Source organism: Pleurodeles waltl, chromosome 8 (assembly GCF_031143425.1).
Source record: "Pleurodeles waltl isolate 20211129_DDA chromosome 8, aPleWal1.hap1.20221129, whole genome shotgun sequence".
NCBI classification, from domain to species: Eukaryota; Metazoa; Chordata; class Amphibia; order Caudata; family Salamandridae; genus Pleurodeles; species Pleurodeles waltl.
The window spans coordinates 345,216,101-345,232,241 of record NC_090447.1 but is presented as its reverse complement, the minus strand read 5'-3'; the positions used below and the strand labels follow the sequence as shown (position 1 = coordinate 345,232,241).

At 41.9% G+C, this 16,141-nt stretch overlaps 2 protein-coding genes across 5 annotated transcripts in view; one reads left to right on the top strand and one right to left on the bottom strand.

The window, feature by feature from the left end:
- The window catches only part of CASK (calcium/calmodulin dependent serine protein kinase), a 1,258,500-nt gene that overhangs the window by 699,090 nt on the left and 543,269 nt on the right, over positions 1 to 16,141 (bottom strand). The gene's annotated exons all lie outside the window — the stretch shown is intronic.
- GPR34 (G protein-coupled receptor 34) overlaps positions 1 to 16,141 on the top strand; it is a 49,988-nt gene that overhangs the window by 4,564 nt on the left and 29,283 nt on the right. Inside the window, exon 2 of one of the 2 annotated variants that reach the window (XM_069204202.1) lies at positions 7,960 to 8,004. The exons of the other annotated variant lie outside the window; for it this stretch is intronic. Within the exon in view, the coding sequence (XP_069060303.1) occupies positions 7,960 to 8,004 (45 nt within the window). The remainder of the gene's footprint in view (positions 1 to 7,959; positions 8,005 to 16,141) is intronic. 2 annotated transcript variants of the gene reach the window in all.

Below are 16,141 nucleotides of genomic sequence, written 5' to 3'. Positions count from 1 at the left end.
TTTTTCTACATGGCAGCGTCCCAAAATCGAAAAAGTGCAGCCCTCACCATTCCAAGTGGGACGATATTGAGAGTTACCAAGCTCTCATGGCCCAAATGCAAAACCAAAACCCAAAATAATCAAATGTCTTCTGCTTGCCGTGGGATAAAATGTTTTAGTGTGCGGGGGGAGAGCTGAAAGACTGTTACCCCCCTTTAGTTGGGGTGGGGCATAACCAGGCCCATACTGGTTGGTAGCCGCCACCCCACTATTTTTTGTTGTTGTTGTTTTTTATTCCATGCCATCTAGCAGAACAACTTTGGCCCCATTTTTTTGGGGTGGGGGTAGTGGTTTCTGCCCCCCCTAGCCCCCCCCCGGGGCAGATCAGCATAAAAACAATTTGGCCCCCAGGGAGCAGCCCTTGTAAAGCATTTGCTACCTACACATAAAAAATAAAATAAAAAAATATTCCAGGTGTCTAGGGGTTTTTCTGACCCCCCCCACCCCCCTTGGGGGAGCAGAAATGGCCCAAAAATTATTTGCCCCCCCACCCCCGGGGAGCAGCCCTTACCCAAGGGGCCGTTCCCCTTATATGTAAGTATATGATAAAAAAATAAATCCCTGGTGTCTAGTGGTTTCTGCCCCCCCGGGGGGGGCAGGGGGGGGAGCAGAAATGGCCTAGAAACAATTTGGCCCCCCAGGGAGCGACACTTGCTGAAGGGGTCGCTCCCTAAACATAAAAGAAAAAAAAAATCCCTTGTGTCTAGTGGGCATTTCTGCTGCCCGATTGGGCAGCGGAACTGCTTGCAGAGACATGAAAGGAAAGGCCTTTCCTTTCATGTCTCTGCTGGCCACCTCCTCCCGAGCAGAAGCAGCATTTCTCTTCCGCAATTGCGCTGGAAGCATGCTTCCAGCGCAATGTGAGGTGACGTCTGATGAGGTTAACACGCTTTTGTGTGCTGATGTCATCAGACATCACTGTGGGGGACGGGGTGGAAGGGGAAGCGATTCCCCTTCCAGCCCTGACCTGGGGGGAGGGGGGGGGCTAGGTCCTGGGGGCAGTGGGGGGGGGGGTCTAGCGCTTCCCCGAGGGCCGGCAAATGGATGAAATGGGTAATGGTTACATCCATGGCACCACACAGCCGCAGACATGGGCATAACCATTACGTCCATGGCATGCAAGGGGTTAAAAAATGGTAGATGTTGAGCAAATCCACAAATAAAAAGTAGCTTCCTGCCTTCAAAGCGGAACAAAAAAATCAAATGGCTTAGAGAAGGGATGCTTCCAGGAAACGACTGATCCTAATCTCTAAATTGAGTTGCCTGTCGGAGCTGTCAGTGTTATGATACCGTATCTTTTCATACAAACCCACCGTGTTTTATGCTACTCGAGTTGCACTCATTGACTGGTGCTTAGTTAAGAAATTACATTTATCACCTTCAAAATCATGTTAAATGAAAAATATTTATGAAAAAGAAGTGCGCTTAACATTGTCATTACAAATTTATTGTGACGAAAAAATATTTCAAAGGTAATATACGTTAGTATTTAATTAATAAAGTATATATTTTATTAAGAACATCTTACAAATATAAAATGCATGAATAGTGCAAATATACTTTAATTAAAAAAATGTACTAAGTTGTTGAATTTTCTCAGAGGATGTTAATGTTTACTTATACTGAGAGGGGCGGAGATTAAGAAATAGGGAGCCGGTTTCTCTCCTGCTTATAGTGTGTTTCATTGCATTTTGGCTGTTTTTTGTTACAAAAATGTTATAATAATGTGTACATCTGAATATGCACTACTTTGTACCGAAAATATAACTGGGTGAATCCTTTCATTTAAATAATAAAAAAATATAAGTAAACTGGTTAAGTAAAGGGCTGGTAAGAAATCTGTAGCTTAATAGAATCTCTACCAGATAAGGTGTTAAACGAAGGTAAGTAACTTCTTCATCTGCTAGACGTCTAGCCACAGAGTCCATATCTCAGAGAATATATACTCATGTAATGCCTCCTCCGAGCCAATTTAAACCAGAAAGTCCTTCAGGACCGAATGGTGTAAGTGCCCATAAGGATGGACCTGACTGTCCAGACAGTAGTGTTTGATAAACGTGTGCAAAGATGCCCATGCTGCTGCTTGAGAGTTATCCAGGTCAGGGACTCCGCAAGCTAATGCAATGGTCACAGCCTTAGCTCTGACGGACTGAGCATGAATACCTGATGGATGGTCCATTTCTGCACAGCATTTCCTTTCTTGGCTCCTACGTACCCGACAAAGAGTCTTTCGTCCATCCTGAACCATTCAGTGCGATCAAGGTAGAACAAAAAGTCTCTTTTTGGGATTAGACAGTGAAGTCTCTCCTTCTCTTTGGAGGGGTGAGGCGGGACAAAAAAGGTAGGCAGGGTGATATTCTGTCCTACATGGGATGGAGTCACAACTTTCGTAAGGAAAGAGGCACAAGTACAGAGTATGAGATTCTCTAGACAGGAGTTAGTGTAGGAAGGGTGCGCTGACAGCGCCTGCAATTGGCGGACCCTCCTGGCTAATGTAATGGCCACTAGAAAGAGTTTTTATGGTCAATAACCGAAGAGGGCAATTGTGCAGAGGTTCAAAAGGTGCACACATTAAGAAGGTGAGCACTAGATTTAGATCACACTGGTCTATGATGAATGGCCTGGGGAGAAGCCTGCTGCAAACCTTTGAGAAACCTAGCCACAAGCAGCGACTTGCATTAATAAAGTTTGGTCTAACAGCAAAAAATGCCAAAAAGGCCTATAAATAACCTTTGACTGTGCCCAGAACAGAGCCCTACTGGACGAAAGATAGAGCAAACAGGAGAACCATAGAAAGAGGTGAACAGGAAAGGTTGGTGTTTTTAGAATCACACCATGCCACAAACCTATCCCAATGGCAGGTGTATACTGACTTGGTGGAGGGAAGCCTGGCTGCCATAACAATATCGGACATTGGGAGAAAGGCTGAAGACGGTCAACTGTCGCCACTCAATCACCACCCATGAAGGTGTAGGGTAAGCAGGTTCAGGTGCAGAATCCTCACCCATTGCTGCAACAGAAGATCCTCTTGAAGACGTAACCTGACCAGGGGAAATGATGGTCATGCTCAAGAACTCAGGATACCAGACTCTCCGTGCCCAATCCAGAGCCCCAAAAATAACTTGGTTCAGTTGTTCCTGATTTTCTTGAGAACTCTAGGCAGGAGTGGTGTACAAGAAACATACAGGAGGCTGGAGTTCCACTCAAGATGAAAAGCATCTCTAAGCGAGAGTTGCCTTGGAAGCTCCAGCACACAAAACTGCTGACATTGCATGTTCTCGGCAGTGGCTAACAGATCTAACCACTGCTCTACCCACTGCTAAAAGAGGCTTTGCACCACCTCAGATGGAGATGCCATTTGTGATTTGCCCGGCATCTTCGGCCGACATTAAAAATAAATAAGTTACAAACATGATCGGGCTGAGGGGGCAGCAACACGAAGCAGGCATGGGGAGAGAGGCTGCACTTAATCAAGTAACAGGTGAACGAAAGACATGGACAAGAAGCACATAAGGACCAGCACAACAGAGTGGATTGGGGAAAAAAGCACACAGGCGAGAGAGATCAACACAGAGTGTGGCAGATGAGGAGGGAGAGGCTGACGAGGGAGAAAGCTGAAAACAAATGCACTCTCATGGCATGTTTAACCAAAAAGAAACACTGTCAGTCCTAAAAAGAAAGTTGTGGAAGGAGACAAGTAAAGAAGTCATGCTCCAACAAACACAATAAGGGGAAAGAAAGCTCAGACAAGCTAATGAACGTAAAGCAAGCAAATCAGTGTGACAATAAAGCTAATCAATGGTAAGCAGTCGGTGGGCTCCAGGCCTACTGAAAGCTGGCAATAGGTCTTTTCTCAAACCATACAGCTTGCGATGTCTGGGTGAGGAGACCTAAAAATCAGACAGCGCATCGACGCCTGGTGCAGTCAGCACAAAGATTTAAGTTCTTACACCGAGATAAAATCTCTGTCTAAAATGTCACATAGCTCTAGATTCCAGCTATAAAGAGTAGTCTACCATCTACCATAAATGAGGGGGGAGACCGTGCACAGTAGTTCTAGTCACATCCTCAGTTCTATACCAGCTGCAATGTGAAAAAAAACTGAAGAGTATTAATGTTTGCTTGCCCAGGGACACTTCTCATGTGTCTTGTTATCACAGTCAAGGTATGCAAATGAGACACATTTCATAATGTAACCAATTACCCGGAAGTCACAACTTTCCATTTAGGAAACTTCTGGAGAAAAAAAGTAATTTCCGTGAGAGAGCAGAGCACAGATTTATAGATGGACATTGCCCTTTTAATAGATGAATACTGTTTAGAAGCTTAGTTGTTTACTTTCTTTAAGGATTACTAGTACCGTATAATATTGTCATACCATGTAGACTAAGCCAATCAGGCTACGTTTTCACAAACATACTGTTCATATACGTTTTTTGCAGCAGGGGGTATTCCTGGATATACAACATGGGTTTCATGTCTGTCACAATTGTAACATTTGTAAACTGGAACATTACAGAACACAAGACATCAGTCTATCAACTGGGACAACACATACTTATTTCACAGTATATTTAGTGTAATAGCCCTTTTGCTATCTATATTATTCTCTGTCCTTGCAACAAACCCTATATTGGCAGTACTACCAGACCCCCAAGAACACCACATGAACATCAGTAAATTCGCCTCTGGACATCCACTCACAGAACACTTTGAGAACGTACATCCACATAATACAAGATTTTCCTTTTCAGGTATTGAAATCATTGCCAAACCATCACGGGGAGGAAATCGAGAACTCAGATTACAGAGATTGAAAAGTGAACTAATCCTCAAATATAAAACGCTCAATAAGGGCCTAAATAAAGATGCTGAAATGCATTGTTGGCTTGAGGATGAGTAGATGGATGATGTAATCTTTACTATAACAGTTGTATATGTAGTACAGAGACCTTATGTTAATGAGGGTGCTGATCTCTAATGGATATCTGTTCATGTTTAGGGTTTCACACAATAACCATTCTTATTTTGACACGCTGGGCTAGTGTGAATTTGCTAAAGGTCGATGTTACTATGCCTTACATGAACATATGGGTCTTACTTTAGGGAAATCACCTAGTAGGTAGGTGTTTGTATAAATGTTTTTGTAAATGTTTTTGCATATTTGACCTGAGTCTAACCCCTGCACCCATGTCCCATGAAGACCTTGTAATTTCTCTTTTCTTCATTATTCTTATTTTTCTCCTTTTCAAAGAATTTGGGTTTTTTGCATCATGTATTACTATGGGGCTCACTTTTGAGTGTCTGAACACATAAACCTTTGCACGTCCTGCCCTAACCACAGTAAGTTGGTCACTACTCTAGCCTAAACCGCGGACTCCACTCGTTTGCAATCAGAGTTGAAAGGCAATATTTGAGTATACGTCTGGCTACATTTAAAAAACTGCTGTGATGACGGCCATGTATCTGTATTTGGTATGGCCTACATATAACAGTTCTATGCATCCTGCTTACATCTTACTTTTGTTCGATTAATATATTCAGTTAGGAACCTCCATATACATCCACAACAGGACACAGTGATGCAGTCCTTTTGGAGTTGAATAGGCTATATTTATTGAACAGAGTATTGGTTCCGGACTTCTTGACTTAAATGTCTCACCTACTTCAATTGGTCTATTTTAAGATGGAAAATAAACACATAACAAGGAGGTATACAGCTTGGGTTTGACCTGAATTTTGGGATAGCTAGTACCCGGCAAGGACATGTAGTCTCTTGCCTAATTCAATATGGTGCCCAAAATCTCCTTTACCCTAACGGGGTACAGTTTTTTTCGGGACCTGTCTGTATTACGTACCCAGCGCTAGCTGATCTTCATGGTGTGTGTGTGGTTACAATTGAGTCAGAGCATTATGTTGGCAAGGGTCACCTGGGGCAGAGAGACTGCATGAGGTATTTCTATTTATGAATATGGACAGCCCAAGTGCTCTGTATTCCTGGGGTGCCCTTTTTGCCATGAATAGGACTCCTGTATGTGTCATATAGACTTCGTTTTACCTTTCTGACTCCACAGATTATTGCTCCCTGTTCCAGGATGAACACAAAATTGGGGGCTTACAGTTATTTTGTTGAAACAACGTTTTCGAGCCTTGGGGATCATTAGAGACATTTAAGGTTATTGCAGTATGCCTCACATGGCCCAAAGGACCACGTTTCTTAATTGGGAATAAAAGGAAGTGATACTTGTCCCCAGAATCACCACGAGACCCCATGCAGATATTCCACCTTTACTTAGGATTTACCGTTTCTGGTGTTTGTAGACATTACATTGCTTGCTCAGCACTTTATAACGATTAATTTCATATATGCATGCTTGTCTCCAGATTTTGGAGGCGTTTTGTTCTATATGAATCCTGACGTTGAATTATATTATACATTTGTTAAGCTGTGACTCATTTTTCCTTTTGGCTGTCTCTGCACCTTTTTTGTATCTTCTCCCACTTTTTGGTGATTTCTGGGATAGGACTTCTGAGAGGTTTTGCATGTCCTGCTTCAGAATTTAAGGTTTTTCCCAGATAAGTAGTTTGGGCACCTTTTACAACAACAACCTATGGTGGCATGACTAGGTACCAGCACAATCACTATCCTTTGGGCAAATATGGGCGCTTGTTATTACTTTCAGATTAGGATAATGTACTTATAGTAATGTTTGCCTCTTTTTTGTTATACCAGGCTCTTCTTATAGAAATTGACTGGTATCTCTCATGATGACCCTTTGGACAAACTATACTCGATATTTAACATACATGCTGATTCTGGTAACATATGATTTAGGGCAATTGGGAATATGTATGATAAGATTACTGAAGTATAAAACTGCTGCGTATATTATTCCTCATATGGTACTCCCTTCATGATATTTGTAACTCCACATGCACTAGGACAATTGTTTATGACATGGGTTATACCTGTTCGAATTATATGATGGGTACTATAACTCACAATATAATACAAACATTGTTCTGCTATGATTTGCACATCTATCATGATAAAACTGGATCTAATTGTGCAAAAAAGCAATAAATACATATAGATGTACAATGTGATTTATGATGCTTCCTTTATGAAAATGCCAATAAAGAACATGATTTAGTATTATGATGGGAACTATATGCATAAATGCATTTTGTAAAAAACTATCCTTATCAATATTTTCATTGTTTCATTATTTCTTATTTTTCCCTTCCTTTTTCCCTTCACCCTATTCACTTCTTTCTATATATTTTAGTTTATTCAACTTCCTCGTAATTGTGCCTCATAACATGGCCTAAGGTTGGGTGTTTTCTTACTTTTGTTACTGTTGCTGCTGCAGCATATGTTCCTGTTATTTTGTCACTAATTGCTGCTTGAATGATTTTTATGGTTCTCTAATTTGGTACAGATTACACCGAATGATTTTTATGGTTCCCTAATTTGGTATTGATCATAAAGTATATCCAGCCTTGAAAAAGCCCCAGGCTTGCTAGGCCACTAAGGGGCAAAAACAAGTGTTGGCTATATGGTTGTATGTCTAAAGAGTTATTTGGAGAACAATAAAATAATTTATGAGATTGCATTGCAATAAAGGACTGGATTTTTGCACAAATAAACCTGGAAGCCTGTACGTACTATTGATTGACACAGGATCATAATATTTTGGATTTTCAGCTTTGTCCTGTATTATTGAAATACTTTTCATATATGCCTGCTTTTCATGTAGTTACTTTAAGTGGTTACTATAAGGGAGAATGTCATTTTACAATAAACAATTCAATATGTTCATCTCTTATCCATTTCTCTGCCCTCCTTGCCCCTTCCTCTCCTCCCACCACGATAGTTCATGCTAACTGTTCTAACCTCAATTGCTTATATCCCAACAGAAACATGAAAATGCAAAAGTGAACAAGTCCAGGCAGGAAAGGAAGGTAAAGTGCTGATTTACGTTCAAGACCTAAGAATCCACAGTTACAAGTACGCTTATGTATCGTGTCTATGTAAACTATAATAAAAAGGCCCCTATTCAAATAATCCACTCTGAAAGATGGGTGGCTCAGAGCAAATTTGAGGAACAGATTGCCAAAAATAGAGATAGGGAGCAGCAGGCGATTCCAAGAGAGATGCATGCTAGGGCCAAGAACGACAAATAATCCCAAATGAAAGAACACAATATTATTCTCAAACCAATTTAAAAAAATAAAGAACACATTAATGAACCAAAGACCCCAAAACAACCGAAACAGTGTGTCCTTCAAGCAGGTAAACAGGACAACCACTTGACCCTTAGAGAGCTGTTCCAGTCCCTGGTTGCCAGCAGGATTCATGAGACTTCATGAGCCCTTGTGGGAGTTCTCTTCTTCCAGTAGCAACCAAGATTCTTCTTCCAGCAAGGCATCCTACTTCAGACTAAGTTTTCCCAGATCCAGGAATGTTTCAGGAGAAGGCGACAAAGGTGCCAGATTTATCCTGTCCAATAACCAGTTCCTGGAAGAACTCTACTGCCTAAAAATGTAAACCATTTTCTAACAATCACCCCACCTCCATTTATAGTACTTCCTCTTTGCCTTACTATAAAATTACTGAGAAGTCCGTTTCAACATGGCAGGAACCTATCTGCCGCCACCTTTACTGACAGTGTAAAAACTGGTTTACCTCCTACTGTGGCTGGAGCTAGGAGGTCCTGGGGATGAACAGAAAAAGCTCTTCTTGGCATCCCCGTTTCAAACGTCATAGAGCTAAAGCAACCTTTTTTTAAGCCAAGGTTTCCTGTCCATTCCTTCCTGCTAAGCAGTCAGCAGATAACACCCATGGGCCTTTCCTGTGCCCAGAAGCAAGCCCTTGTCCTCTGAGCCAGAATCATACCTCTCCCAGCCAAGGATGTGTATTCTGGGATTAAGCTAATAATGGCTCAAGCCAGGTTTTTTTCAGGTTAGTTATTAAAAATCATATTTCACCAATTACATCCAATTTTAAAAAATAGGCAGGGAATAATCTGGAAGTATTTTTCTAGCCCTTTCCTAAGCGGAAAATAAAGATAGTAATCCCTATACAAAGTGAAATAGCTTCCGGGTTCTACTTCACCGTGAGGTTTTATATTGAGATTTACTAACTTCAATACGTTGTTTGTCATGTGTGTATGTAAAAGCAAACTGGCCTGACATACCAATTTTGGGGGTATGAATATATAAAAATAGGCTTTCCGTAAATGGCAAAAAAAGACATGTTTTCTCCTATATGCCACTGCAGTGCACTTAAACTGCAGCCTAGCCAAAGCACAGTGGTGGTCCCAGCAGAAATATATTTTGGTCATATATGTGAGTAGCGCTAATACACACTGCAGCCCACACGTGACGTTTAACTTGGCATCTTATAGTTGCATTGAAGATTGAAGGCACTATATACACAATGGATTTGTAGGGAAGTCAAATAGGGAATTCCAATGTACAGCACATGATTTATAGGGGGAAGCACAACCATTTTACTACTGTTTATCAGTGGTAAACTGCAGAGTCCAAAAGCCAGTAAAAATAGGGTGCAGAAAAAAAAAAACATGCTTGGTGACCGTGCAGAAAAGGAAAGTTTACTACATCGGTTAATAACCTAATCCTAGAAGGAGCCACTAAAGTGGCAAATCTGATGTTACATTACACTGGATAACAATCAATACCTTTAACTGTTGGTTGTATGTGTTTGTGCCATCCAAAACCAAGGATTAGCCGAGTGGCTCAATTCTTTTAAGGCATGGGCTGTACGTGACTTTTGAGGGCATTCGGAAATGCACTCCACCACAACAGTCCAGTCCAGATGGGGCATTTGCTGAAATAAACACTTGCTTCTGAAATGTCCCGGCAAGGTGTAGTGCAAAGTGCCATGCTAAAATAGTGTTTTGCTTGCTTAATGTCTCTACTAATCAAGGTAAACACTGATGAAACTTGAATCAGAGCAAGGTTAAGGTTGGTGGTAGCTGGTAAAAGGGAACACGTTCATCTTTCAGTTAAATCCTACCAGGTCTACTTCAGTTTAGGAACCATTAGAATATTTCAATTTGGGTTGAAGAAAATATGGCCTTTTTAAAATATGATTGTTAGCATCAACATGTTTCTACTATTAACTAAATGCCAAAGGCTATGGGCATACATCTCATTTATAACCCTAAATAAATCAAGCAAGAGTGTTGAGTAAAGATATTTCAAATTCTAGGAAAAAAATCCATATATTGAAAAAAAATATCTGTTGGAAGTAATGCGACATCTACCAGGAAAACAGCGACCGGCATACACAATTTTTCTTTATTTACTGCCAAAAACAATCAATTCACTCGCTGTATTTATTGGTGACATTTCTAAATGGTTATAAAGACACTAATTGAAATATGCCTATGTGGTACCAAATGGACGATAAAACTGAGGTTACTGATTATTATATATGCTACTACACAAAACATCCAGGTGCTAATTACCGTAACACCTGAAGTCTGCCAAGAGGGAGTAAGAAGCAGGCCCAAAAAGAAAAGATGAGTCTTTAGGTAGACAGGATTATAGCTAGATTATTTTTAAATTCCATAATTGAACCTTTTGATTAGAGATTAGAACAGAATATCTTCTTTTAAGAAGGTTTTAATATTCTGATATTCTGAGCAAGATGTTATTTTTTTCGATAGAGCAGGAGGTGTTGAAATGTATTTTATTCCTCAGACTCTTGATATGAGCAGCTCAAGTTTCAGTCAGTGAAATTCTGTCCTATTGTTACTGTCCTGCAACCTCACCCAGTTCTTAACAGCACTGAGCTTGTATATCTGTTTTGTTGTGATTGTCGGTGGCAGAGAGTTTCAAGGTACACAATACAAAGGCTTTTAGTTAAGCACCAATGACGTAGAACCCTCTCCTCAGTCGAGGCAGGTGCAAGAAGATGTTCTCCGAGATCAAATATATTTGTTCCATACTAGTGTGGTGTTCTTCAATTCAAAATCCTAATGTTTTTATTTGTGTGATTGAGTGATGTTTTGCCCGAAAAACTTTCGATCTAATTATGACAAAAAAACAATGGCCTTTGTTTTACTAAATCGTAGCGTTCTGCTATGCATCCATGTTTGAATGACTGATATGAACGTAAATATTCATACTAATCGGGGGCTCACTCAATGATGTGATAATATGTTGTGAGGCGAGGTTTGCTAAAGAGAATATCCACCACTTAATGAAGCTGAATAAAGTGTGCCGATAGACAGTTAAGTGTCAAGAGGGTGACGTGATACAGAAAACCTCCACACCTTCTCCCACTCCCCCCAGCGGTCTAATGTGGTTAAGCCAGAAGATCCTCACTCCTCATGAAGATAAACAACACAGTAGAAAGTATCAGAACTGAACCATTCCAGTAGTCCCCAGTGTCAAGCACTGTACAGATGTGGCACCTGTTGCCTGTCAGTCAATGAAATGGCATCTGTCATATTGGACGGGGAAAAATTAGATTATATTTTCATGACGATTGCCTAAGTTATTCAGTGATGTGAAAGTAGGCGACTTTGAAGTTGACAGAAGAGGTGATGTCTTACTATTATCTATTCTGCCTAATCAAGGCGCCTGTGGGCATGGAACACTTATTGCATGTCACCACAAGACTAATGGGAAACCGCCTTTACAACTCGTTAGGGGGCAAGTGCCCTTGCACATTACTGTGTCCTAGCTAGATAAAATAGGTAAAGATTCAATGGTCTGAGTAAGAGGCATGAAAAAGAATGAGCAGTAAAAAAGAAAAATTATTTTGATAAAAAGAAAAATTTAAAAGATGGAGTTGTTAAGGTTGGTGATTTGGCAAAGATTAGGGCACCAGCTGGGCACCATGGTCCTGGTTTACTCGAATTTACAAAGTAGTAAAGCTTTTTAAAAATTCCATTAAAAACAGTTGAGGGTAGAATTTCGAACTTAAATAGGGCGATGAGAATTATTTCTGGAACTTACATGATTCGAAAAGTAAATGAAGAGGAAGGTCATGTCATATCTTATGACTATAATATGTAGTATTTTTCAAATAAGGGTGATGCATCTTGCACTGAAGAAAGTTTAGTTTCAAGAGTGTGTGTACGTTCGTTCACTGAAAAAAACTAAGGTAACAAAAGCACTGTTTTTTCTTCAATAACCCGACTGATAACGTTTCATTGATATTTTCATTGACAGTATAAAGTTGTAATGCGTGCTGTAATATCTATGGTAATTAGCAGTGCATTGCGAGGGTGCAAGTTATAGTCACCTTAGGGCAGGAGCTATTAACTATAACTGCTGAATTTTATGGTTTTGCATGAGTAAATTCAGAACCTAACTATAACGTCACTGTAACCTTTGGGTGTTTTTCCAATGAATTTCTATGTTTTTTAAAATTTTAATGACTAAATATTAATCCAACCACTGGGTTTGGCCGTGTGGGGTGGGGGGTAGCCACAGGGGCTTAAACACCAAACCCTGCACCGGCAGGAGTTGACCGCACGGTCTGTCTCTCTGGGTGTGAGAGGGCATCTCTGGGTGTGAGAGGGGACGCAAGAGTATCTGTCTGGGTGTGAAAGTGGGTGCATGAGGGTCTGAGTGGGTTTGTGACTGGATGTGTGACAGTCTGAGCGAGTCTCTGAGTGGGTGCGTCAATGGGTACCTGAGTGGGTCTGTCAGTGGGTGCGTTAAGAGTCTGAGTGGGTGCATGAGTGTCAGTGTTTCTATAAGTGAATTATTTATTGTATGAATGAATCGCGCTTTTTTTTTTTTAATCATTTTTCACCGATATTTGCGATTTTGTCGCAACGTTAAACGGTAAGCCGCGCTGAGCATTGCAACATATTCGCAAACATCGTGAAAAACATTTTTATGGTCAACATTTGACCTTCAAAGAACCGTACATCACACCCCTGTGGTCAGGGTACCTCCACCCAGACCCCTTATTCAACTTTTCATTTTATTTTTCAGCCCCGGGGACCAAAAATGACAACTGCAACTTTCTGGTCAGGTTGCGGCCAGCCAATCACAGCATTCCTGTTGGCATACGCATTCGCAAATTCACTGCAATGGGCGCAAAAATGTCATGGCAGATCAGCAGCCCTAGATATACAAATGTATTGCCCCTTTAATATCTCAAAAATGACTGAACGGATTGACACCAAATATCCAAAGCATCATCTGAATACCAAAACCTACCTTTCTGCCAAATTTTGTGTAATTCCGTCCAGCGGTAGTCATGTTCAAAACTCCTATGGGAATTAACTTGGGAAACGCATGTTTTTGGACCCCCGACATTTTCTTGGCCCTGCTTGATGGATTAACCTGAAATGTCCCATGCAAAACAAGATCACCGGCACACTTTTTTTGGAAAGTTTTGTGAAGAATCTGACGCTCAAGTCAGCGGCCATCTGGAAAGTTTCAGGGTGATCCGTCAAGCAAGGGCCAAGAAAAAAAAAAGGGCGGGGGTAAAAAACAAAAGTTGCATTTCCCATGTTAGTTCTCACAGAGATTTTGAACAGGAATAGCGCCCTTACACTGGACTGAGTTACACCAAATTTGTTAGAAAGGTAGCTCTTGGCCCAGAAAGTGCCCTTTTTATTATCTGGTGTAAATCCATTTAGTAGTTTTTGAAATATTAAACAAAAACAAAATGTGTATATATGGGGACGTGAAGGCTCCTCAAACCTTCCCAATCTCGTGCTGGCATCTGTTTCAGCAGAGTCCCAGGAAAAAAAAAGGCGGGGGGGGGGGCAGGGTATGGACACTCTGACCCTTTAGCGCTGGTGCTGGGGTCCCAAAGGGTCCCCCCCCAGACCATAATATAGATTTTTTTATTGTTGGGGGGGTTGCGGCCAAAAATGTAAAAAAAAAAAAAAAAAAAGAAAAACAAGCATGGGCTTATGCGCGCCTGTTTAAATGCAGCCCCCACGTGGGCCAGGTCCAGGGGGAATTAAACATTTTAATACGGGGGGAGGCAGGGTGTCACCCAGCCCACACCCCTGGTGGCTTTAGGGATTGCCACCTCCCTGGGGCTAGTGTTTAATTAAATGCAGGGGTTGGCCGCTTGGACACCCTACACCCCCAGGTACCCCACCACAATAGTAACGACATGCAGGATGGTGAACCACCTTGCCCCACCAGAGAACCACTTTGCAGCCTCAGGAACTACCACGTCCCTGGGGCACAATAGTAATGATATGTGGTGGGTCGCCTAGCCCCGGATGCAGCCCCGGGGACCGTAACATCCTGGGGCAGAATAGTAATGACATGCGAGGGGAGGTTTTCACCCAGCACCGCAGCCCAGGGGCTTGCAACCTCCTGGGGGCATAATAGTAATGACATGCGAGGGGCCCGCCAGCCCCCCTGCAACCCAGCCCTGGGGACCACCACCTCACTGGGGTGAACATTGTAGTGAATGCGGGGAACGCACAGCCCTCTTCCATCGCAGCCCCTGGGACCACCACCTCCACAGGTCAAAGATTTAGTTGTGTGCAGTAGGGCCACGTGGCAACCCCCTGGCCCTTACAGCCCCGGGGACCACAACTTCCCTGCAGCTAAGTTAATACAATGAGGGTGGTCCGTTTTGGAGCCCCGAGGACCACCACCTCTGTAGGGCTGCTTTAGGTTGGAGGGTGGTCGCTCAGCCTCCCTCGAGGAGCCAATGATGGCCCTGGGGCCTGCCACCCCCCTGAGTCGGCTCCTGCTATGCCCACCTCTGGGACATAGCTGTTTGCTCTGACTCGGTGGGAGCTTTGACAGCTCTCGCCAAGTCAGAGCAAATACTTCACTTTCAGCAAGTGAGAGCTATTAAACAGCTCTGACTTGCAGAAAGTGAATTGTTTCCCAGCCCTTAAATATGTGTGCAGTGAAACAGACAAAACAATTGCTCATGCAAGCAGGGAACTGCTATTTCATGCAGCTCCCTGCTTACAGGAGCAATACCGGCTCCTGCAGGGGTTGGAAGCAGCACCGGCTCCTGCAGGAGTTGGGAGCCAGCTTGGACCGCAGGGGCCCTGAGACTGCGCCCGATGGTCTTCCAAGTTTAGAAAAATAAATTAAATAATTTAAAAAAATGAGGGTTTACTGTAAGTGTGTCTGTGGTGTTTTCCTAGTTTAAATACTTTTCAACTTCAAATGTTCAAGGTACAAAGTAAAAGGTGATCTCACTCTTTTTTAATTGTCAACTACATTTTCTTTTCCATTTGAACTAAAATATTTCATTCTAAGTACATCATTCATCAAAGCCTAAAAAAATCTCTGTCTGCAGCCAACCCGTGCTGTGCACGGCTAAAGGCTGCTTGTGACATGGATTTGGTGGTTATGGGGGTTGGCAGCTGTGCCTAGCCATGCCCTAAGGTAACTATAACTTGCACACTCACCATGCACTGCTGATTTCCCCCACAAAGTATAGCACTCGTGACATCTCTGATAACATCATTGATAATATCAATATCAATTTGCAGTAAAATGTTTGCTGAAGAAAACTGTGAATGGTGGGGGCGCTAGTTTTAGTTACCTTAGGGCACAAGTTATAGTTACTTGAGATAACTAACTATAACAGACGCATTTCTATGGTTTTGTACATTTAAAATGTGAACTTAACTATAATGTCCATGTAGCCTTTGTTTTTTTTAAGTGAATATATATATATATATATATATATATATATATATATATATATATATATATATATATATGGAAAATGTCACTTACCCAGTGTACATCTGTTCGTGGCATTAGTCGCTGCAGATTCACATGCTGTGCACATCCCGCCATCTGGTGTTGGGCTCGGAGTGTTACAAGTTGTTTTTCTTCGAAAAAGTCTTTTTGAGTCACGAGATCGAGGGACTCCTCCCATTTCGGCTCCATTGCGCATGGGCGTCGACTCCATCTTAGATTGTTTTCCCCGCAGAGGGTGAGGTAGGAGTTGTGTATGCTAGTAATAGTGCCCATGCAATGGAGTGAATACGTATGTACATAATGTAGTTTAAAGTAATATATTTACAAATTTACAAATGTTCAAGATCAACTTCTAAACAGCTACAGGCTCCCGGGGAGGCGGGTGGGTGCATGTGAATCTGCAGCG